The sequence below is a fragment of the Condylura cristata genome, unplaced genomic scaffold, assembly GCF_000260355.1.
Source record: "Condylura cristata isolate star-nosed mole 26May11 unplaced genomic scaffold, ConCri1.0 scaffold00034, whole genome shotgun sequence".
NCBI classification, from domain to species: Eukaryota; Metazoa; Chordata; class Mammalia; order Eulipotyphla; family Talpidae; genus Condylura; species Condylura cristata.
The window spans coordinates 8,548,656-8,572,030 of NW_004567135.1; the positions used below are offsets into that span (position 1 = coordinate 8,548,656).

Genomic DNA, 23,375 nt, shown 5'->3' on the forward strand with positions numbered 1-23,375 from the left:
TGGGCGCCCGCGCAGGCGCCCAGATGGGCGGGGGCGGGGCAAGCTGCGGCGGAGGCGGGACTTCCAGGGCCTGCTCTCTTCCTACTGGCTGGGAGCGCCACCCGGGCTGGGTGCGCTGTCACCTGGCAGGAACCGGAAGCTGGGTTTATAAAGCAAAAGAAACGGACCCCCGGTGTTGTCCCTCTCCGGCTCCTTCTGTTCCCTGCTTGAGGCTGAATTCAAGCCCCTTGCTCTCCGGCCCAGCCTCTCTTGCGCCATGGCCCTCAGCGATGCTGACGTGCAAAAGCAGGTGAGAAGCTGGCATTTGGGCCTCGGCATCTGTGGCGCCCGGCCGGGTGGTGGGCGGGGGCCTCGCTCCGGACGGGCGCTGGCCTGGGGCCGCCCCGGTGCGGGAGGAGCGCCCCTTCCCCTACTCTCCCGGCGCTAGGGGGTTGGCTGGAGGGGGTCTTGTGACCCGGGATGTACCCCGCCGCTCATGTGATTCCTGCCTGGGTTTTACGCAGCGGACTGGCTCGCGGGCGGCTCCCTTGAATGCCTTGGCTCTCTGGCTCCAGTCTCTGCAGTTCCTGTTTTCCCAGCCTCTTCGTTGTGTTTGATGGAGCCGAGAGCCGAAAACTAGGATTGAAAATGCAAGTCGAAACGCAGGGATTGCAAACGACCTGGTCACTTTGATTGTGGACCTGCGGGAGGGTTCGCAGTTCGTGAGAGGAAAGAATGCTCAGCGAAGAGAGATGTTTTCCAGTGTTGTTTTGAAGCCATTCACTTAACTGTTAGTCCTGGAGGAGCCGCCTCTAGCTTGGTCTCCTGCTTGTGTCTACGTTAATATTTGTCAAATGTAGAACCCTAATTTTCTTGTGTTTTATGAACCCCAACGCCTGACAGCGTTTGGCACAAAAGTAGATAAGCCAAGGATTGGGGTGGGCGGGCGGCGGGGTTGTTAGGTAAATTGGGAACTTGCATCAATTTTGCAAGTGCATAACTAGTTCAGGAAACTTCAGTGCTTTTGCTTTCTTTTTAAAAATGTGCCCTTCAATCATGTTTAGTGAAATAAGCCAGAAAGAAAAGGAAAAACACCGGATGGTTTCACTCACAGCAGGAGTATATAGGACCAGGGGAGAAAATAATAATGAACAACTAAATACCAGAGACATTTTTCGAGGATGGAGAGGGAATGGGATCAAAAGTGGGGAGTGGGGAAGTGCACTGGACTATGGTGATGGCACGCCGGTGATTTGGTGATGGGAAGCCCATGGGGATTACAACTGAGATGGAAAAAGGCACAAAATGATGTAAACATAAACTACTGCATTATTTTTAAAATGTGCCCTTCTAGTTTGCAGGCATTCCTAATGTTAAAATGCAAAAATGTCTCAGGATATACTGGTATTTATGTGCCTGTGATTAACCCGACAAGTGGTTTCCTTCTGTCACTTGTCAGGAGTCTTGTTTTTAGTAGTTATATTGCAAATAGGTTTTTCAGAGAAGTAAACTTAAGGACACTATTTAATCTCATAGTTTTAGAGATCTAAGTCTTGGTTTTGAAGTACTAGGAAAATTCTCTGACTAAAGCACACACTCACTGGCTTATGAATTTTCTTAGATGAGCAATAAAATGTTTTTTTCTTTGGCTATTTCCATTTCCCTGGAAACATCTAAGAAGGGAGAAGTGTTTCTTAATTTTAATAGTTCTTGTGTTAATCACAAAAGGAAATAAGGTAACAATAATAGCATCTATAGAGAAAATTAAGAAATCTTAGTGTTCTTACAGACCAGTGGGAGGTTTTGAATGTTTCTATCACTGCTGCTGCTTAATTTTTTTTAAATATAAAAACACTTGAAAAGTGGAAAAAGTACAGGGCCCTCCACATACTCTGATAATATTAACGCTAATTCACTTCTTCCTCTTGTTTTTTCCTCTCTTCCTATCCTTATTAAGGTTTCTCTAGGAAAAATACAAAGTTAAAGCAGATGTTTCCTTGGAATCAAGACCAAAACCATTTTTTTGTTGTTTATCTGAAATCAAAAGAATGATCAAACTTGTCTGTTGTCTGTTCTGCTCCATGCTACTGAGGACAATGTGTTTGATTAACTGTGTCCACAGGGCCACATCAGTGTTTAATACATCCTGGATTCCCTAATGTCGTCCCCACTGTACTAAGTATTTTTATATATTTGCTTTTTTTTTTTGTCTGCGAGTATGGTCATCTATTTCATGAAAGTTCAAAGGAATATGACTCCAGAAACCTTAATTAGTGGGAGAGCAGGAAAAAGAAAAGTTTTTTCTTTTTTTTTAAGTCTAGATTTTTCTGCCTTCGGGGTGGAGTTAAATGTCCTTAAGGGCTGACTGTTTCTCTTGTTGGAATTCTTAAAGACAGTATAATTGTGTTGACAGTAAACAGGTTCCTGTGGTCATGGTTAAAATCAGTGTGTTTTGCTCAAGGCCGTGCTGATCTGGTTAAATCTGGTAGGGAGGCTCCAGCCTGACCATTAAAGCTGATAATGCAGGTTTAAATCTGACTCACCTGTAGAGGCCAGGTCTGTCTGTTTTTGAGTATTGTACTTACTTAATCTATTTTACCTTTAAAGATTTATTTATGCTTACAGAACTGGGGTACAGCCAGAGGTGTGTTGAGTGAGAGGATTCACCAGAGACAGAGTGGGGAGCAGAACAGGCAGATCTACTGAAATGCGCTGCTGAGGGGAGCAGCAGGGTGACAGTAGAGGTCTGCTGTGCCCTGTGGGTGATGCTCCCTGGCCTGGAATCAAACACGTGCTGCTGTGACTTCAGAGAGCTTCATAATGTGGGGCTTTAACCCGTTGCGCTACCAGGGAGAGGCCAGTGAATCTATTTTTAAAATGTTGCTCTGAATCAGTGAAGCTTTGAACTGAACTTGTGGAGATAGTATTTCTCACCATGCACATGCACAGAAATTATGGCAGGAAGGGGCTTTTTCCTTTTAGCAGGATGATTTTCTATACAATATTGGGTATCCCAGTATTTCAACTTTGGATTTTATAAAATTATTGTATTTTCTGTAAAATCGACTAGTTATAATTACTTTGGTTCTTTGAGAGTAGGGTGTCTCCTAAGAATTTTGATAAACAGTAAATTTTCTGGCCTCTCCCTGGTGGCAAAGGGGGTTAAAGAACAGCATTATGAAGCTGTCCATAGTCACAGCAGCAGAGGTTCTATCCCCAGCCAGGGAGCTGACCCACATAGTGCAACACACCTCTCCAGTCCTGCCGCTGCTCCCCTCAGTGTATTTCAGTCGATCCACCTGTTCTGTTTCCCACTCTGTCTTGTGAATCCTCACACCTCTGACCTGTACTCCAGCTCTTATGTGCATAAATAAATCTTTTTTTCCCCCAAAAAATTTTTTTCCCACTAAAACCATCCCCACCCACATTGTTTTCCTTAAGATTTTGATCCCATGGGGTTGTAGTCTTTGTTCTTTATTTTACCATCTTAACCATATTTAAGTGCAAAATTTGCGTTCTGGTGAAACAACTCTTAATTCATTTTTTTGTACATCAATATGCATCTTAGATTTATTATTTTGTGTTACATTGGCAAGCTGGGAATTGTTTCCACACTGTCAAACTGTAAAAGGACATGGAATAGCTCAGAATGCTGGAAACTCACAAGAGATTCCTGGTCTCTCAAAATACTGAGCAGCACTGTCAGTTCCATGTTCTGGAGTCACAGCTCTAGAGGAAGAGACAAGATCCCAGAACTCATGGAGTTTATCTTTAGGTGGAAGAATGAATAAATATAAAAAAGTAACCGAGAGCACCTATCAACTTTCTTTTAGATTTATAATTCCTGTCAGGTAAGGCCCATGAAATGAAACTGCCAGTGCATTTGATAGCTGTGTTGCTTGGACTTTCCCCCTTGAATCTCTTTTACATTTGCCTTTCGAACTTAAGTCGGACCAGTTGCCCCAAGCCCATTCAGAAAATTTCAGCGGATTCTCTGTGGGCAGAGATGTAAACCCTTCAAGTTCCCTGCCTACATTTCCACTGAGGAGCGGGTCACCACCTGCTGAATTAGAAAAGTGCAGTCAGCTCAGTCTGACAGGCATCTGCAGAGCTGGCAGATGGAGAGGGGAATGTGCACGTGGTGCTACGAGGGAAGCAGTAACCAGATGTGGAGCTTCTAAAATCTTGATACTTTTCGATAAGAGGAAGGAGTGTGGTTCATGATAGTGAGATGGTCTTTAAAGGATCTTTCTCGAAGAAATGTAGTTTACCAGGAAACAGCACTAAGGCAGGGAGACAAATTCACAAGCTGTTGCAGTGATTTGTCTTGGAGAGGCTGATGGCAAGGACTGGGATTGTGACTGTGCAGGTGGAGCGGTGTGGCCGATTAAGTAACTATTGATACGGTTCGGTGATTGATCAGGTAGTGAGGACGGAGGTACAAAGAGTCACAGTTGAACGTGGGTGCTAAGACTACGTGGAAGGTGGGGAAGAGAGTGATCAGCAGTTGATTATTGAATGTGTTAAATAATATTTAACACATTATTATTTAATGTGTTGACTAGAGGTTGCTGTGTTTAGGAGATACAAAAAATGATGTCTGGGCGGCAGACGACTGTAACATACCAAACTCAGTCCTTACAGCCAGAAAGCCAAGCTGAAACATAAAAATTGCCCTCACATGAAGAAGTTGTATTTGAGATGGCCCATCATGGTAGTTGGTGGGGTAGGCACCCCCAAACAACCTGCTCCCCAAAGTGCTGGAATTTTAGAAGGGGCAAGGAATGAGAAGGAAGTCAAGGCTTTGCAGCTCCCAGCTCCGGGTCCCAGGAGGAGTCATGTGTGACTTTCCCAGCAGGTGTTTGCTCAGCACTTGCAGCTGTTTGTTTCTGATGCTCCTGTCCCCCAGAGATACAGACTTTGTAACCATCAGTTTTCCAAGTTCCCAAGCATGCAGGTGAAGCTGTGAGTGGTTAATTGTAAGGAGAGAATCAGGGTGCGATTCAGTGAGTTGCCAGTCCTGAAAAGGGAATGCTAGTCCACAGTTCCAGTTTAGTTCCACTTATTCCTAATGTTTAGGGGTGCAGAATGGTATGGACCTGGAAGCACTGTGGTCCCAGAGAAGACTGAGGAGGGGAACAAAGCAGTCTTGGTTGCAAGGAAAGAGATTATTCAGTAAGGGAGGGTTGGGCAGACGGGAAGATGCTGAAAGGCCAACATTGGAGGTCAAGGACATACAGTTGTCACTGCCACTCTGGAGAGGAAGGGGTAGAAGTCAGAGCAAAGTATGCTGAGTGTGGAGGTAAGTAGAAAAATTAATCCAGGCAGCTTGTTGATTAGAGTGGAGAAGAGAGCTCAGGTTGGCTGCAGGGTGAAGGAGAGTAGAGTAACGTTCTGTTTTTCCTCCCAAAATCAATCATAACTTTTATTGCATCTTAAAGATATGTCACAAATAGGTCTGAGCAATTACTCAGAAATCTCACTGTTTCTGTAATTGGTCAACATAAATCTTACTCATCAGCTTCCTGAACTGCCCCTTCCTCAGAAACATAGATACAATCCCCAGATTTCCCGATATCCTTCTTTTTAGTTCTGTGGCTTGTTGAATCAAAGCCACTGAAACTGATACAAGTTCAATGTAGTTTCCTTCAAGAATTAACTCTTCTTTCTGGGCTTGACATAGTGAACAAGAAACAGGTGGCCTCACCTGACCTCACCTGACCCTGCAAATATATTTTTCACCCAAGATACTTTGGCTTTCAGCACAGACCCATTTTCCTAAGTGTGTTGGTGGGGAAGAGAAGACACAGAGTTCACCTTGTAACTGAGGCCCAGTGGGCCTCCAGGTGGCGTTCTGGCTACAACTGCAGATAGTGGGAATTGTAGTCAGTTCCTATTTCCCCGCAATTTGTGAACCCGGGGGCTCTTCATTTCCACGGAGACTGAGTTCAACATTGATGTGACTGAGTCTGTCCTCAGGGTACCTCTGGGGCCCTTCGCAGTGACAGTGCCACCCTTCAGGGAGATGTCGGCATTTTCTGGAATGTCAGCAACCTGATTGCTGAGAATGATCTTCATTCTTGCTGTAGATGCAGCCAAAAAAAAAAAAAGATAATGTTCTATTTACTTGTATTACTGAATAATGCATCAGGCCCACTTACCAGAGCACATTCCAGATTATAAGTTACCACAGGACAGAAATTTTCATCTAACCTTCTAGAGAGTGCCTGGCACCAGTTATACTTTTCACTAAATGATTGATTGTTGAGGAGTGAGACCCAATAAATAACTTTTTTCTAATTATATTAAAAAATAAAATCTCTTTTTTTGTAGATTAAGCATATGATGGCTTTTATTGAACAAGAAGCCAATGAGAAAGCAGAAGAAATAGATGCCAAGGTGAGATTCTGTTTTCCAGGGTTAAGAAGTTGCCAAACTCAATATTGCTTTGCTATGCTAAAACAGCTGGTAAGATTAACATTGGATTGCATGGGATTAATGAAAATATCTTATTTTTAGCATTAAAAATAAAATTTCCTTTCTAAATGTTCTAATTGCCAATTTGTGTTCTGGAGTTTCGTGGTACAGAGTTGAAAAATAATTTTTGCATGAATCCAAAATTCAATTTAGTACCAAAGGCTAATTTTGGCAGCTAGTTAGAGAAAGGTGAAGTATTTTGTTCTTCTTTTGTTATTTTATTAATATGGGCTTGCTGCAAGAACAATAATTTGGAGTTATATACCATTGAGGAAAGACCTTGTGCATTATGAAGATCATACTCATTCAGCATTTAGAAATTTTATAGCTATTTCCAGTTATACATTGTTTATATATACAGTTAATGAAATTCTTCTTTTCCGTAATCATAAACATGATAGCCATTTTTAAGGCTTGCTTTTAAATTATAACCAGAATATATCAGTATAATACTTTATTTTTATTATCTTTGAATTTATTCTATTGTTGTTACATTTGTTACTTACCAATAGTGCCCTAAATTCTTGGTGGCTGGTGGTGTAGGGCTAAAACTCTTAAGAAACATTGAGCTATTTGATTTATCACTGTTTGCCTCCCACTAAGATATATACTTATATAGTCTAACAATTGATAGGACATTGTTTCCTGTTTTAGATACAGAATAAGGTGTATCACCTTCTTAAACAAAACTGGTTATCAAAAGCTGGTCTAATGAGTTAATGTTGCCTCCCCGGTAGGCAGAAGAAGAGTTCAACATTGAGAAGGGTCGTCTGGTACAAACCCAGAGACTGAAGATTATGGAGTACTATGAGAAGAAAGAAAAGCAGATTGAGCAGCAGAAGAAAATGTAAGTAGATTTGGTCACAGTATTAGGCTAAGGAAGCTTTCATTTGTTTTTTTAAGGTTCATTTTATTTATGCATGCATACAAGAGCTGGGATGTAGGCCAGAGGTGTGTTGGGCGAGAGAATTCACCAGACAGGGTGGGGAGCAGAACAGGCACACTGACTGAAGTACACTGCTTGAGAGCAGCGAGTGAGACAGGAGAGGTCTGCTGCACCATGTGGGTCAGCTCCCTGGCCACAGTGGCCAGCCTTAGCTTGATAGTGCTGAGACATAACCCTTTGTGCCACCAGGGAAAACCCCCCTGCCCACCCAAGGAAGCTTTAAATGGGACAGAACAACAGGTGCTTTGGAGTTGAGCATATGTGGGTTTGGGCCCTAATTGGACCATCTAGTCGTTATCTGAGCAAACTGCAAATGCATGTTGGTGAGTCTTGATCATTAGAAAAGTATTTGTACATAAAAAGGAAGCTTTCTATTCTTTCTATACATTTTTATTTTTTATGTTGTGCTGACACTATGTTTTCTGTACCTTTTATAGTCAAATGTCCAATTTGATGAATCAAGCAAGACTCAAAGTCCTCAGAGCAAGAGATGACCTTATTACAGTGAGTATTAGCTCCTGCTGGTTATAAAATTATACAGTGTTTCTTCATTTGCTTTTTTTAAAGTCTTTTTTTAAAGAAGATTTATTTACTTATTTATGCATAGAAGAACTGGTATGTAGGCCAGAGGCAGGGGTGGCGAACATGAGAGGATTCACCAGAAATAGGGCAGGGAGCAGCACAGGCCAGTCTACAGATATTCACTACACTGCTGAGGGGAGCAGCAGGCTAGACAGGAATGGTCGGCTGTGCCATATGTAGGCCAGCTCCCTGGCTGGGGATCGAACTCAGGGTGTAGAGGTGAGAGCCCTAAGACTAACCCCCGGGCCACCAGGGAGGCCCTTATTTACTTTTTATACAGATTTCACTAGTTAACATCTTAGTAAGGCATTGATTTTAGAGGGAAAACATTTGGTCAGCAAATCGTTATACTAGGTATTGTAATAAATACAAAAATGAAAAAGATACATTCTCTGTCTTCAAGAATCTTCTGACCTAATAGAACCTGCGTGATCACAAGATCATACAGCTTTACCATTTTCAATAGAATGCCCTTGAGGTTTTTGTTTTATTTTGTGGGTAATATCATAGTGTGCAAAGTATGCACACATAGGCTAACTAGCAGAAGAGATTAGGCTCAAACTTTTTGGGAAATATTGTCACCCAATGAAGAGGGCAGAAATCCCTCTCTTGAGAAAGCCTAGAGGTGTTTGAATTATATTCAGGAACCAAACAGCTTTATGATAGCTACAAAATTATTAGGAATATATGGAAATGAATAAAACTAAATGAAAAAGCAACAACATTTGAATAATGGAAAACACATCGTTTTCTTAGATGATTAAAGAAATATAAGCTAATATTCTAAGATTTAGTTCTTATTACAGATGATCACACATGGTGCAGGAAGACCTGAGTAGGGCTGTCAGTGTTATGGAAGAGGTCCAGGCTTAACGGGGATGCCTCCTCGTTGTTGACTAGAAGAGAGAGTTCAGCCCTAGCAACTGAATTTCAGATCTGTTAACTAGGAGAATGGTGGTTCCATTAAGGAAAAGGGGGCAAGTTTTCACCTTTTGTACAGCTGAGTAGTATTCCTTTGTGTATATGTACCACCTCTTATCTGTTCATCTGTTACGGGGCACTTAGGTTGTTTCCATAACTTGGCTATTGTGCTGCTATGAACATCGGAGCATACTTATCTCTGAATTACTCTTTTGTACTGATACTGGAGAGAGCTTGCTGGAACATTTAATGTTTTGAGAAACTTCTGCACTGTTCCATGGAGACTGGATGAGTCAGTAGCACACAAGGGTTCCCTTTCCTCAACATCACTCAACAATACATCTTATTGTTCGTTTGTTTTTTTAAATAGGGGCCATTCTCACAGCTGTGAGGTGGTATGTCGTTGTGGGTTTGATGTGTAGTTTCCTGGTAACTAGTTTCGATGACCAGTTGTTCATGTGTCTGTTGACCATCTGTGTGTTGTCTTTAGAGAAGTGTCACTGAAGCTCTTTTGCCACTTTTCAACCAGCTTTCTTGTTGTGAGTTCTTTATAAATTTCAGGTATTAGCTTCTTGATGTCTGATGTGCAGACATTTTCTCCCATTTTCTGAGGGGTCCTTTTGTTTCCATGATAGTTTATTTTGCTGTGCAGAAGCTCTTCAACTTGACGTGGTCTGTTCAGTTATTTTGTCTTCTGTTTTCCTTGCTATTGTGTCAAGCCCCTGGTGGCATTGCTGAAATCAGGGCTGGGAGGTGTCTCACCTGCATTTTCTTCTGTGTATTTTTTGATTTCAGGTCTTACATCCAAGTCTCTCATCACTTTTGAATCAGTTTTTGTGTGTGGTATTTCAGGGGTCTTCTTTAATTCTTTTGCATGTAATCTGTACAATTTTCTCAGCACCATTTGAAGACACTTTCTCCATTCATGTTTGTGGTTCCTGTGTTGTGAATTGTCATGTAAGTATGAATTTCTGAGCTCTAGATTTTATTCACTGTTCTGTGTATGTATTTTTGTTCCAGTACCACAGTGTTTTGATTCCTGAGACTTTGTAATATAATTTGAAGTGTGGGAACATAATATTGCCCATCTTTTTTACTGGAATTGCTTTAGCTACTTGGAGTCTTTTGTAGTCCAAATTTTACTGAGTTTGCCCCATTTCCATGAAGAATATTGGAATATTGATAGGGATGGTTTCAAATCTGTATATTGTTTGGGGAAAGATGTCCATTTTAAGTAACATGTAAAATAATAACACAGCATTGGGTCTGCCCTACACCTCAGAGAATGTGGCTTGAATGTGGCTTTTTACCAATTTGTGGCAGAGCATGAGGTAATTGGGCAGGGAGCAGGGCCAGCCACCTGGTGGCTTCTGAGCTGACTATCTAGATAGTCAGGGTATAACTTTGTCTTCTCCACTCTTCGTAGGACCTACTAACGGAAGCGAAACAGAGACTCAGCAAAGTGGTAAAAGATACAACCAGGTACCAAGTGCTGCTGGATGGGCTGGTGCTACAGGTACCTTCTTGGCCAGTTCTGCCATTATAGCTACAGCTCGTACAGAATCGACAGGCTAGGCCTCAGCCCTTTTTACCAATTTTTTCACCTTAGCTGTTTTCCTTTTGCTATTTTCCTCAGTTTGGAGAAATGTATGCGGTCTGAGGGAGTGTGCGGGTGGCCCACTTGAGGCTTAGCAGTCTCTGTTATAGTCGTATGAGCCCTTTACGAGTCAGGGGTCAGAGGGGCTTGCGGCCTCCAACTTTAAACTTGCCTAATTTGAGGTTCAGAAAAATAAATTTAGAGCAAATAATTACCAAAGTAGAGATTTTTGGGGTTCCACCCAAACACTGTACATTCTTAATTGCTTACTGCTCAGCTGCAATATCTCACCCTTTTGATGTAAGATGAAGCTCCCATGTAAATTCGGTTTCTACCACCATTGGGTATGTTCATCTGGCTTCTGACATCAAAATCTTTCCCTGCTCTCATAATAGATGTGTTGCCTGCAGGGGAACTTTCTGATACTTCCCAAATCTGATGAAAACATCTAGAAACTTTTTATTTTGTTGGTGCCCTATCTGTAGCTTACATTGGTACTAACTGCATCTGCTGCGTCTTCCAGGGTTTGTACCAGCTGCTGGAGCCCCGAATGATTGTTCGTTGCAGGAAACAGGACTTCCCTCTGGTCAAGGTAAAGTGCTCAGAGATCTTTTTTTTTAATTAGCATTTTGAAGCACCAAGAATAAAATATGTTCGAGTAGCTCACAGCTCAGATAATGTTCTTAATCCACACTAGGTATTAATTTAAGTGTTTAGTGACACCTCAGTTTCTGCAAGAGCCTCAAGCTGCCGTCTGGACTAGTCCCCTCCTTCTGGTGACTCCCTCCCTCTCTGGGAAGGCCCTCATCTGAGAGTCCACAGTCAAAGCAGCTTACGCAGATTAGAGCGCAGATAGGCAGTGTCCCTTACGAGGCAGGCTGCTGTTAGACTACCGAGGCGTGGCTCTGGCCGACTGAACTTCCTAATCCTAGCGGAGGAGAGGAGGTTGGTGGTTGTAAAAGTGTAACTGCAGCCCCAGGAGCAAATGTGAGGTGCTCCCTAGGTTCTGTTTAAGGGAGGACCGCTCATGCTGTTTTGCCACGCTGCCCTTCAGATTCTTCCAGAAGATTCTCGTTTTCATGCAGGCGTGTGGGTGCTTAGTCCCTTAGCAGTTCTACTTCTTGTTATAAATTAGCACATTTACAGTACATAATTGCATTTTTACTATGCTTTATCTCCCCAAGTAACTTGTCCCTTGGGAAGCAGTGTGCCAGCCAGAGGACACGGGTGTCATGCCCCTCCGATATAAAATCACAAATTAGGATTTCATTTATAAGCGTGTCAGTCATCCGATCCACATTTGTGCTGCCACCCTAGCGAATCAGACACAGCCAGACTTAGCAGGGAACCCAGCAAGGTGACGGCCGTCCCGTGGCAGGCTTGAGCTGCCGGCTAGCCCTTTCTAGAGGACGCTGGTTTTTTTCTTTTAACAGTGTCAGAGCCCAAGTCAGCGGGCAGATCTAACCGGTGCTGTTAGACTGAGGAGCAGGTAAGGGTTGAGGACATGGGCAAATCTGGTCAACTAATAAAGCTGTCAGAGAAAAAGTCAAGCTTCTGTGTCTACCAGAATAGACACAACATTGTTTAAGACAGGACTTCAGCACTAATGGCATTGAAAACCCACCTCTACCCTTCCCCATTTCAGATTATTCTCCTTGAAATAAATGGGACCATCCTTGCTTGTAGGTTTCGTTTGCTGCAACCTTTTATCTTTTTTTTTTTTGCTTTTCCAGGCAGCGGTGCAAAAAGCAATCCCTATGTACAAAATCGCCACTAAGAAAGATGTTGACGTTCAAATTGACCAGGAGGCCTACCTGCCTGAGGACATGTAAGGAGCGCTCTGCCTTCAGCGTGCAGCTTCTCTGGCAGGGAGCCTGGCGTGACACGGGGCCTGCAGAGTGGGCTTTCTCCTTGGCTGTCGGCCGCGAGGGGGCCTGGCTGTGCACCTGCAGCTGTTGCACCTGTCAGCACTCTAGGGTTCTCTCTTGTCAGCCATCGGATGTGCTTGTGCGCCCAGCTCCCGCGGCAGAGACGTGGCCCCGGTTCTGTACCCAGACTCAAAGCTGGGTCCACTCATGCTCTGATTAGATGGGGAGCAAGATGGGTCTGTACCACATATTACGTAATACTTCCCACAGGGGAGCCCTCAGCCCCCACAGTCAGAGTGCTGCTTCTGAATGGACACAGAAATAGTCACACTGCAGGGGACAGGGACCTGATCGTCCTTTACTGCCAGCGGACTAAAAAGCGAGTTTGGAGCCACATGAGTTAGACTTGTTCTCGGTGCTTTTTGGATTTCAGACTTGCAGATAAATGACTGTGAACTTATTCCAGTGCAATTTAAAGTAGATTTTTTTTTAAAGATTTATTCATTTATTCATACAGAACTGAGGTAAAGGCCAGAGATGAGGAGGGTGAGAGGATTCACCAGAGACAGAGTGGGGAGCAGAACAGGCAGATCGACGAAGTACACTGCTGAGGGGAGCAGCGGGCGGGTCAGGAGAGGTCTGCCACGCCATGTGGTCTCCTCCAGGGCAGGCGGGGATCGAACTCATGCGGAAGTGGCTTTAGCTTCTCAGTGCTGTGTTTTAACCCGCTGCGCCACCAGGGATGGCCTAAAGTGGATTTTTTAATATTATCATTTTATTATACAAATGCACCCATTTGCTCAGCCTTGCTAGCCGTTCCCTTGTCTGTAGGCTGGCGCGGGTGCCGAGCGTCTCAGGGCCGCCGGCAGCCATAGCGAGCCCCTGGCCTGTGGCCCTGCTGCCTGGCGCACGGGCGCTGTTCTCACTGCGGTGCTTTCCTGTCCCGCTGCCGGCCCCGGAAAGGAAGCTTCGTGTCACAGCCCGGGTCAGGGTTTCAGCGGAGGACGGACTGTGCCCGTAGGAAGGACACTGTTAGAGGAAGCACCCTGGAGGCTCACAGGGAAATGGAAGAAGAAAATACCACTAAGCTCGGAGTCTGTGATCATTTTCCAAAGAAAATTCACCAGGCCTTTCACAACCTTTCTCTCACAGCTGCTTCTTTGGAGAAATGTTTGCCAAAATTATAATGCATCAGTAGAACCGTGGTCCCTGGGGACCACCGTGATGGCTCTGAGCCCTGCTGGAGGACTGGGGTGGCCGTGGGGTGTGGCTAGGGCCGCAGTGAGCCCCGAAGCGCAGCCGCCGGCTCCCTGATGAGTAGCGGGATCTCACCTTCCAGGAGTCCAGTGAGAGCTCCCTCCCTGCTTGTTTGCAAACTGGACCTCCGGCCTTCCTCTTTCCGTGCTCTGGGGAGAGCACGGTAGTGTGCTCTCAGGTAGGGTGGCGCCACGCCACTTGGCGAGTGAGGTTACAGCGCGCATGTCTGACGCCCTCAGCAGCTTCCTGAGTCAGCGTCAAGCCTTGTTGTCTGCTGGCCCCTCGCGGCCCCGAGGCCCCACACACCAGACTCTCGGGAGTGGGGTAAAAGTGCCGCGTGTCGGGCTTCCTCAAATCTTTAAAAGTTGTTATTTCCTGTGTTCTTTTCAGAGCTGGCGGAGTTGAGATCTGTAACGGGGACCGTAAAATAAAGGTTTCCAATACCCTCGAGAGCCGGCTGGACCTCATAGCCCAGCAGGTGAGCGTGGGAGTGCGTCTCATTAGTTCATCTGGAACTGCAGTTGCACAGAGAACTTGCAAGTCTGTTCGCTGGTTTTTGAGATCTGTCACTCAGCATCTCTGACATTTGCTGAAAGGCATGGGGATCAGGCCTTTCCCGAGGAGATGCCTTTACGAGGAGGAGGAGGTGGGGCTGTCTAGCATTGCAGTGTTTAGGTTTTACTCCACACGGAGATGCTGGCCAGAGCTCCCCAGCAAGAACGGTGGGAACCACAGCAGATGCATTTTTAAAGGGATTGAAACATCTGCTGCTTCGGGTGTTTCACTGTGTGAGAAATAAAGTCGAGGAAACGAGTAGAATCCAGTTGTCGCAGTGCCGGGCTTCCTCGCAGGGCGGAGCCAGCGGCACTGGCCCACTGGCCGTCTTACGGCCAAGCTTGAGTGTTAGCGCCACCGCCCAGCGCGCTGCCCACGTTCCACGTGCAGTAGCCACATGTGGCTGGAGCTGCATGCTGGACAGTGGCCCCGGAGTTTGAGGCTGAGGCCTAAGGACTACAGGAGCCACCTGAGCGCTCACACAGCTGGCGCTGTAGGTGTCCTGCTTGACAGAGTGGACGCGGTCGTCGCTGACGGACGGACAGGGCCCAGCGCAGTACGGTGAGGTGATGTCGTTCATGGACTGATCTCGCTTCCTGTGTCACTCAGACAATAACTGTAGCTCTTCAGGTTTTTTAATTTATGCCTTTTAGAATCAGCCTTAACCACTGATTTGCAGTTGGCAGTTTCTCACCGAGGCTTCTGGTCCAGGGCAGGCGTGATGCACTGAGCTCTGGGAGTTCTCAGTGACTGGCCATCATTTCCAGGTGCTCCAGCCAACAGTGCTTATTTATAAAAGAATTTATCTCTTCACAGATGATGCCAGAAGTACGGGGAGCCTTGTTTGGTGCAAATGCCAACAGGAAGTTTCTGGATTAAACCTGTGGGAGGCGGAACTCGTCCACTGCTCTACAACTATGATATGGAAGTTTCTGGTATTTGAAGAAACAAGATTATCTCTGTCATTTCCTCCTTGCTGTTCTGATATCCTGTATTTATCAGTGGATACCTTTCTGTAGCTAATGCCCTTGGCCTAATTAACAATGAGAGAAAGTTTCACTTAATAAGGTCAGGAAACCTACCTCTGGCTTGACGGAAAGTTACCCGACCTTCGCCTGCTTCCGCAGCATCAAGGTGAGGGGACCAGATGGTGGTTGCATGAAACTCAAGGCTGCTGGTCCTCTGGTTCCGGTTGCCCAGTGTAGGGGGTGATGGGTCTGGTGTTCACCACTGTTACGTCTCCTTAGGCTACAATTGCATGTGGGCATACACCCTCCCGGCAGCCGTAGCTGCGCTGCTGCCTGCTTGGGCCTAGACGTTTTCCTCATCTGTAAATGTGATTTAAATTCTAAGCCACGAATATGCTTTATTTATTAAAAGGTTTATGTGGATTTCACTGCAAATTATTATGCGAAAGTACTGTGCGTTTGTGGCTTGCGAGGTCAGTGCTTACCGAGGTATCTAGAAAGCATGTTCCGACTCCCTGCGGCATCTGCGGGCCGACCGCTGCCAGATCCTGAAGCCATGTGTCCTCCCCGGCGCTTCCTGCTCACGTTACCCAGACCCTGCCCTAGCCTCACGCCCTCCCGCCCCTCGCGATTGTGATGCACACACCACACAGGCAGGTGTCCAGTATTACCCGTGTCCTCTCGGGTTTGACAGCTTTATTGAAGAAATAGTTTTATTAGCTTTGGCGGAGTTGGAAAAACTGGGTATCTTAAGAGGAGTTACCGGTGTTAGGCCTGAATAAATCCTTTCTTCTGCTTCTCTGATGACCACTGAGATGGCCTGAGGTCTTGCAGCAACTAAGTGGAACTTGACCTTAGGTCTGTGTCCAGAGCCCTGCTCCAGGTAGACAGCGAGGCTGCCCTTTTCTCATTCACTGCAGTTCTAGGTGGGGCTAACGTAAACACAGGTCTTTCTGGACAGGACCCCAGGTCTGTATGAGGTCCCACCTTGCTAGAGCAGCCTTCTGGGGAAGGAGTTGGGTGCGCTGAGACAGCAAACGCGTTCCTCGGTGATGGGATCATGAAATGACTGGATCAAGACGTGAATGTCCCTTTGGCTGTTCTCCACCAATAGAGACTGGCTTCATGAATGGGAAATGGACACAGAATAGCTGAGGACACACTGATGTCCCCACTAACGAGGCGAGACTCCCACAGGTTGGCTGGATTGGACAGTGTCCTCGGCCCGTGGGAGGGCCCAGCCCTGCTGCCCTGGCGAGGACTCAGTTGCTCTCAAACTAGGCACCCTGAGGGCTCTCACGGGCCCTTGCTCCCCTGATCCTCCCTTTATTACCCAAGTCAACAAAGGCTAACCCTAAATTACAGAAATCAGAATTAACAAAACAAGACTCTCAACTTGACTCAAGTATACTAGGTTTGTGTGTCAAGCAGAAATGTAAAATGTAGAAACCCCCCTTCTCTTTACTGTTAAGTCCCTGTGGTGAATACAAGGCTGACACGATCTTCACTGAGACTGAAAGGAGCTTGTTAGGGCTTCTGGAAGTCGCTGGTAGCTCCAGCCCCGAAGGAAACGAATGCAGAGCCATGAAGGAAGAACAGGGGCCTCCCAGCCTGCTTGTTAGGGCGTGGTGGTTTCTTCGGAGGTGAGGTAGCGCTACACATTAGGGCCCACACGGCCCGGCTGAGCTGAGGTTAATAAAACCAGGGCAAACGCTATTTTCACTGTGTTGTTAGGGGCTTCTGGAAGTCCTGGGCTAAAGAGACGGCGGCCGGTGCAGGGCCCAAGCCCCACTACATCTGCTCAAAGCACTTCAAGATGCGCTCCCCTATCCCGAGGAAGTAGACGCCTTGGGCAATGCCGAAGAGGGGGGCTATGACGAGGGCCCGGCAGCCCGCTCCTTTCATGAAGGCGGCTGGTCCCTCCTGACGCCAGACTTTCCTGAAGAGAAAGCAGAGCCCAGTGAGCTGAGCGGCAGAGGCTGTGGTGGCCTCACCACCTTCCGGCCCTCCCCTGAGCAGGGGTCACACTGCAGGGGCTGGGGGTGCATGCAGCGCTCAGCCGGCCTGCACACAAGACTGGCCTCGTCTCTGGTCGGCTAGACCGGGAGAAAGGCGCTGTAGGGACGCAAGGAAGAAGAACGAAGCTCTCAAGACTTGTAAGATGAGGACAGGGGCTGACTTCAAAGTGCGGAGTGGACTGGTCAATAACAAAACTTTGCTGGCGTGTGTCAGCAGACACCAGCGCGGAGGGGACTGTCCCTCCGTGACCTACAGCGGACATGGACTCACCTGGCACAGTCAGTGACCCCGCTGTAGCTGTCCTCACCCAGGCCTTTCTTCAGGGTCTGGATTCGCGTTTTCAAGACTGAAGCCAGAGTAAACAGCACAAGTTAGCCCTTGGGGGCGGCCTGAGCACAGGTGCCCGGGTGTCCCGCCACAGCCAGCACACCCAGCAGTCCTGTGGCCGGCTCTGCCTGTGCCATCTGCAATGAAAGCTCACCCCCTCTTTGGGCCTCATTTAAGGAAAAACTTAGGAAGCGCGCAGCCCTCTGGGTCCCTCGGAGCCGAGGGCCAAAGACCGCAGCGTCGTCTTCTCACACTTTGCTCAGCTTCACATTTTTAAAAATCAGCAGTCATTTATAGTTGTCACTCACAGCTTCGGGGGTGTGTGGGAGGGGGTGCTGGGCTGGAGGTGGGCAAGAATGATGAAAGGTACCAGGTGAGGAGAGGGCCCGTGGCCGCTTTCTCTGTGAGGACCTTTTATGCGTTTCTGCCGGTGGCCACAGTTTGTGACCCAAGAGGATTTTCAGGTTGGGGAGGCTTTCTTAAGATACAGAATTATCTCTTGGCCTGGGGGTTCAGTCTCAGCCTTATCAACATCACAGTCCCAGTTCGATCCCAGCCGGGAGTGACCCACAGGCAACCAACTTCCCCGTCCCACCCGCTGCTCCCCTCAGCAGTGGATTTCAGTCGATCCGCCTGTTCTGCTCCCCACTCTGTCTCTGGTGAATCTGCTCACCCCCAAAACCTCCGTGGGACACCCCAGTTCTACAAAAAAAAAAAAAAAAGAATTTAAGCAATAACAACTAGACAGAGGCCTCATTTGTAAACAAAGCAAGCCACCTCCTGAAGCCCCTCCCGCGCACTCACCATCCAGGGGCGTGACCGCAACAGCAGCTGCCGAGCCTGCAACACAGCCTGATACAAAGGAATGTGCAAAGGAGGCCTTCCCGGTCAGCTGGTTGATGCCCAAGTTGTTAAGGTTGGCAAACAGCGGGAAGTAGATGATGGAGAAGGGAATATCTCTGCAGGAGGAAGAGGGAACACTGAGCCACGTGCTGCTTGGGGCGCCCGCCCCGAACCCCCTTCCCTCCACTGATGCCCCCTTTCCTAGGGGCCACAGAGCCACCAGACAAGTCAGAGGCAAGTCCACAGTGCTGTGCTCCCGCTCTGCACCTGGGGATAACACGGCACAGAGACCACATGAAGGGAAGCAGAAGTGTCCCCGTTCTCCCCTTCCCCCACGGCTGTCCTACCAGGGGACTGTTTATTCAAGGGGGCAGGCTGGCTAAGGTGTGAGTACAGCTGCGAGCGGTGACTGGTGAAGAGCTCTGACTAAGGGCTGCGTGCGTGGAGGCAACATCTACACTCTTCACCCACTCTAGAGAGAACCATCCGGGCTGGGCTGCCCTGGCCAGCTTGAAGGGCTTGGGCCAGGCAGCAGCGACTGGCACGAGAGGGTTGGTCTACTGGTTTACCCGTCCGCGGTCCGTCGCAGAAGGCACTGTCAGGCGCCTTCGGGCACAGAACACCCAGTACTCGGGGCTGTCACCAGAGAAGGAGCCTGCAAGTCCTCAGGTGTATGGGAGGCCCCCCCCACCCCGTTCATGGCCCTTTCTGTGTCTCGAATTGGGGCAGAAGCCTCACCTGAGGAGAGTGGCACCCAGCCCCTTATAGAGCCCGGCCGGGCCGCGTGTGCGAAGCAGTTCCCAGGCGATGAGGGTGGCGGACGGGCGCTTGGAGGGGGACGGCAGCGAGCCCGCATCATAGGAGCCGGAGGAGGTGGGTGCTGAGGCGACTGGGGGGAAAGGACACCCCCTCACAGCCCAGGCCCCACAGGCACCGCAAGACCCTGTTCCTGTTGTTGGGGCGGCCAGGGACAGCCAGCACCGGCTAGAACCCTTCCCCGCGCTCTGTTTCCATGAGGGGTCTCGCAGTGAGGACTGGAAAGCCTAGGCAAAGTCTAAAAGTGCTGTGACACTTAAGACGACTTTCAGAAGGTTCATTTTTTGGCTGCGATGAAACATGCACATTCTTGGATGTCCGGGATGCTTCCTGGGGCGCGACCATGGCCTCCGTGGCTTTATGTATTTATTTATTTTTAACATTTATGTATGGTGTCCTCCCTGATGGCACAACAGGTTAAATCAAGCGCAACACCATGAAGCTGTCTGCAGCTACTGCAGCAGGAGTTTGACCCCCAGCCAGGGAGGTGACCACATGGCGCCGGAGGCCTCTCCTGTACCCCAGTTCTTGTATGCATAAGCAAATCTTAAAAAAAAAAAAAAGCCTATCTATCAGTGCTTGGTGCCTGTCCTCTGCTTCCAGAGGACCGGGACTTAGGAAAGGACCAAGCTTCTAGAGAACACTGAAGGCACAGGAGCAGCTTCCCTCTGCCTCCACGAGGGGCCGGCCGCTGGGACATGCTGTGGTGTAACAGGGCTTCCCCTGGTGGCATGGTCGCGAGCCGCTGCTGACCTTTCTTGAAATCGTTAGGAAAGCAAGCCTAAACGTCACGGCACTGTCAGTATTCCCCGTCTTCCCGAATCGAGATCTCATTCCTGCTCTGTCCAAAGCTGGCAGTACTGACATCTAGAATCGTGACTGAAATAAAGACTTCTACCGACCTAGGAAGTGGGTCCCACAGAATGTGGAGCCGTCTATTCTGACCACGGCCCTTTCTGATCCACGCGAAGGGGGCCTCACCCGGTGCTGGCCTCACCCAAGCGCCCAGCATCTTGCAGCTGAATCTTGAGCATTTTCACGGGGCAGGTGACCACCACCTGGCATATTCCAGCCCCGCATCCCGCCAGCATCTCCATCTTCAGATTCCGCTGCATCCTGTGGGACCAGCACCCTTCAGTGCCCGGCAGCCCCGCTGCCCACCGGCCCTCGACCCGCCCTGGCTGATGGAACTTTCCCAGCCTTGTCCTCACTGGCTGCCACTCCATCAGCTGGGTGAAAAGTCACCTGTGTCTAAGGCTTGGACTCCTTAGAGACATGAGACTAACGTTACAACAGGTGGCACCTGCCCGAAAGTTGACATTAATAGCATCATACCCACTGTAGGGATGCGTTTGTGCCTACACAGAGCAACTGCACACACCCATGGAAGAGAAGGGGAGCCCAGACATAAGCCTACACATGTGGTGGCTCTCTTTGACCAGAGGTTTCCCACGAACTGTCGGTTCCCTGACAAGGACACCCAGGGAAGCAAAACGCCGTGGCTTTAATAAATGGCGCTGGGAAGTTGGAGTCAGATGTAAAAACCCACCGATGTGGCCCTCCTTGGTGGTGCAACGGGTCAGGATGCAGCACTGTGAGCCAGTTGCAGCCACTTCAGTGCGAGTTCAATCCCCCGGCCCTGAAGCTGACCCACATGCTGCGGGAGACCTCTCCTGCCCCCGCCGGCTGCTCCCCTCAGCAGTGGACTTCAGTCCATCTGCCTGTTCTGTTCTCCGCTCGGTCTCTGGTGAATCCTCTCGCTACCTCTGGCCTGCACCTCAGTTCTGGGTGCATACATAAAACATCTTAAGAAAGAAAAACCCACCAACAAGCAGGGAGTGATCCTCCCCTTCGTGGCCTTACCCGTCTTCCATCAGCCACTGCCGGAAGAAGTCGTTGGCGGCCAGCTTGATGGCCTTCTCCGGCGTGACCAAGGTGAGGTTCACTGCGGCCCCTGGAGGGGACAAACGGAGGCCAGGTTTCAGGTCCCTCAGCAGCAGACTGCCGAGCCGCCCCCCCCACACAACCTCCTCTTAGTCCCCCAGACCCGTGCTGGGAGTAAGGGGGTCCTGGGGGCGAGCACCGAGGGGCCTCTGCCTGTTCCAAACCACATTTTCCCTTCAGTTCCCTGCTTCAACCCTGGTCCCGGCATGTTGCCTTTGTCTTGTGTCTCCTCTCTAGGCTCGTCGATGCAGTAATCAAGCAGCTATGCATGTTTTTCAGGCAGTTATGTTTATACTTGCCAGGGCCTCGCCCAGCTCCAGCGATAAATGAACAGGTTTCCAAAGGAACCCCAGTAAGAAGGTCTTGGGGGCCAGGGGTTAGGGTTCAGTGGCTGCTGTGCTACCCAGTCGCACAGGCACCAGGGGGTGCTGGGGGCCATGCAGACCAGTTGGTTTTCTCTCTCAGGAGATCTAGCTTATCAGCTCCTTGTCAGCACAGCTTGGCGTCCATTTGCATGGCGTGGTGACAGCTACTCTGCCCCAGTAGAGACCCCGGGGCACAGAGTGACTCACCGGACACCCACCCACCCGGCACCTCCCTCTGGAGAGCAAACCCTCCTCTCCTCTGCCCTTGCCAGCTCCCCTCCTCTCCCGCTGGCTGGGCGCCCTGAGCAGAGAGCTGCCCATTCCTAAATCACCCGCAGTGGTGGTGTCAGGAGGGGGCCCAGGCTCCGGGACTACTCTGGGGCTCACCGCTGCCCCCAAACTTACCCACAACCATTGTCTCCATCAAAGAACACAAGGACATAAGCAAAGCAAATGGGGCTCAGCTGGGCCAGGCCCCATTCCGGGAATTCCTTGACTAAAGGAACCCCAATGCCCAGTGTCTAGAAACCCCAGAGTCTGCAGCCCCGGGCCACCGTCTGTTTGCACGAGGCCACAGCTGGCAGGGGCGCACAGCCTACCTCGGTACATGCCGAAGAAGCCCTCGGCCCGCGCCGTCTTCATCAGGCAGTCGACCCTGAAAGCCGGCCGAAGCCAAGTGAGTGGCGAGCGAGGCTTCCCATCAGTCCCCTTCCCACGTGGCCAGAACCTGCTGGGCACACCCCAGTAGACTGCCTTCTCCCACCCCCCACCCCATCACTCCCTCAAGAAACCTGGCAGGTGACCCCCCACCACCACCACCAGTGACACCTACATTCCTTTGTAGACATCCTTCCCTTGCTGGTTCTGCAGTCGCGTCTTGGCCAAGTCAATGGGGAACACACAGGTCACCCCTACGAGCCCCGCCACACCTCCATTGATGAGTTTCGCTGCAATACTAGGCCACAGAGGAGGGGGAGGCAGGGTTAGGGGGAGGCACAGAGACGGCACGGAGAGCAGGAACTGGGAGGGTGAGGAATGGCCGCTCCACTGACCTCAGCCCACGTCCATGCGTGCCCAGACACCCTTCTACCTAACAGTTCCCTGGCACCTCTCCCTCCCCCAGGTCTGGTCAGTCAGGTGAGGGACCAGAGGCCAGAGTACCGGCCCCCTCCTCCAGGGGCACTGCACTCTCCTGGGCTGAAGCTTCTTGCCCTAACCCCACAGCTAGGCAGTTGCAAGGGCTTCTGGGAAGGCGGTCCAGAGAGCCAGCTCTGCTCTCTGGGGCCCCAAGGGATGTAGAAAGTTGTTGGGGCCTTAGCATTCTCTTGGAGCTTCCTCCAAAAGCCTGCTTAGTGACTTATGAGGGCCTTCATGTCAGGCTGAAAGTCAGGCAGAACCGAATTTAGATTCTGGCTATATTATCTGATTTACTGAAGTAAGTCACTTCATTTCTCTGATGCTTTGTGTACCCTCCCTCATGCCCCTACAACCCCCCTGCAAAACTGGCCTCAAGGGATTTTGTGAAGCTTAAATAAGTTGATGTGTTTGGGAAATGGTAGCTATCATTAATAACAAGAGAACACACATTCCTGTCAGGGTTAAAGTACCCAGACTATCTGATCCTAGTCAAAAGGAAAGTCACACTTTACCTAAAGAGGGCCCCTCCTCCTGGCTCCGCACAGGAGTTTGGGAAGACAAGGTAGAAAACAAAGTTTTCTCAGACACACTGGAGCCTAGTCAAATTTGCTTATCTTTCAGGCCAGAGGCAGCTGGTGCTCAAAATATTTGAAGTAGACTATCTAGCTGTGGTAAGAGTAGATAACAGATTTCCTCACAAATGAACCTTAGTAAGCAAGCAAGAAACTGTGAGAACAAACGGGATTGTGACTTAGATTTTGCAGTTGGAGAAGA

The 23,375-nt window shown here is 48.8% G+C and overlaps 2 protein-coding genes across 2 annotated transcripts in view; one reads left to right on the forward strand and one right to left on the reverse strand.

Annotated features, from left to right (window-relative positions):
• Positions 1 to 127: 127 nt before the first annotated feature.
• On the forward strand, positions 128 to 15,588 carry ATP6V1E1 (ATPase, H+ transporting, lysosomal 31kDa, V1 subunit E1). Its single transcript, XM_004692809.2, has 9 exons — positions 128 to 289; positions 6,313 to 6,378; positions 7,194 to 7,303; positions 7,840 to 7,906; positions 10,332 to 10,421; positions 11,026 to 11,094; positions 12,236 to 12,330; positions 14,018 to 14,105; positions 14,999 to 15,588. Exons 1-9 carry the CDS (start codon positions 257 to 259, stop codon positions 15,059 to 15,061), a joined length of 681 nt encoding a protein of 226 aa, XP_004692866.1. The 5' UTR covers positions 128 to 256; the 3' UTR covers positions 15,062 to 15,588.
• SLC25A18 (solute carrier family 25 (glutamate carrier), member 18) overlaps positions 15,177 to 23,375 on the reverse strand; it is a 9,120-nt gene continuing 921 nt past the window's right edge. The window contains exons 2-9 of the mRNA XM_004692533.2: positions 22,297 to 22,419; positions 22,064 to 22,119; positions 21,019 to 21,109; positions 20,137 to 20,271; positions 19,078 to 19,248; positions 18,301 to 18,455; positions 17,440 to 17,515; positions 15,177 to 17,089 (exon numbers count right to left, since the gene is read on the reverse strand). Coding sequence (XP_004692590.1) covers positions 16,942 to 17,089; positions 17,440 to 17,515; positions 18,301 to 18,455; positions 19,078 to 19,248; positions 20,137 to 20,271; positions 21,019 to 21,109; positions 22,064 to 22,119; positions 22,297 to 22,419 — 955 coding nt within the window. The 3' untranslated portion in view covers positions 15,177 to 16,941. The remainder of the gene's footprint in view (positions 17,090 to 17,439; positions 17,516 to 18,300; positions 18,456 to 19,077; positions 19,249 to 20,136; positions 20,272 to 21,018; positions 21,110 to 22,063; positions 22,120 to 22,296; positions 22,420 to 23,375) is intronic.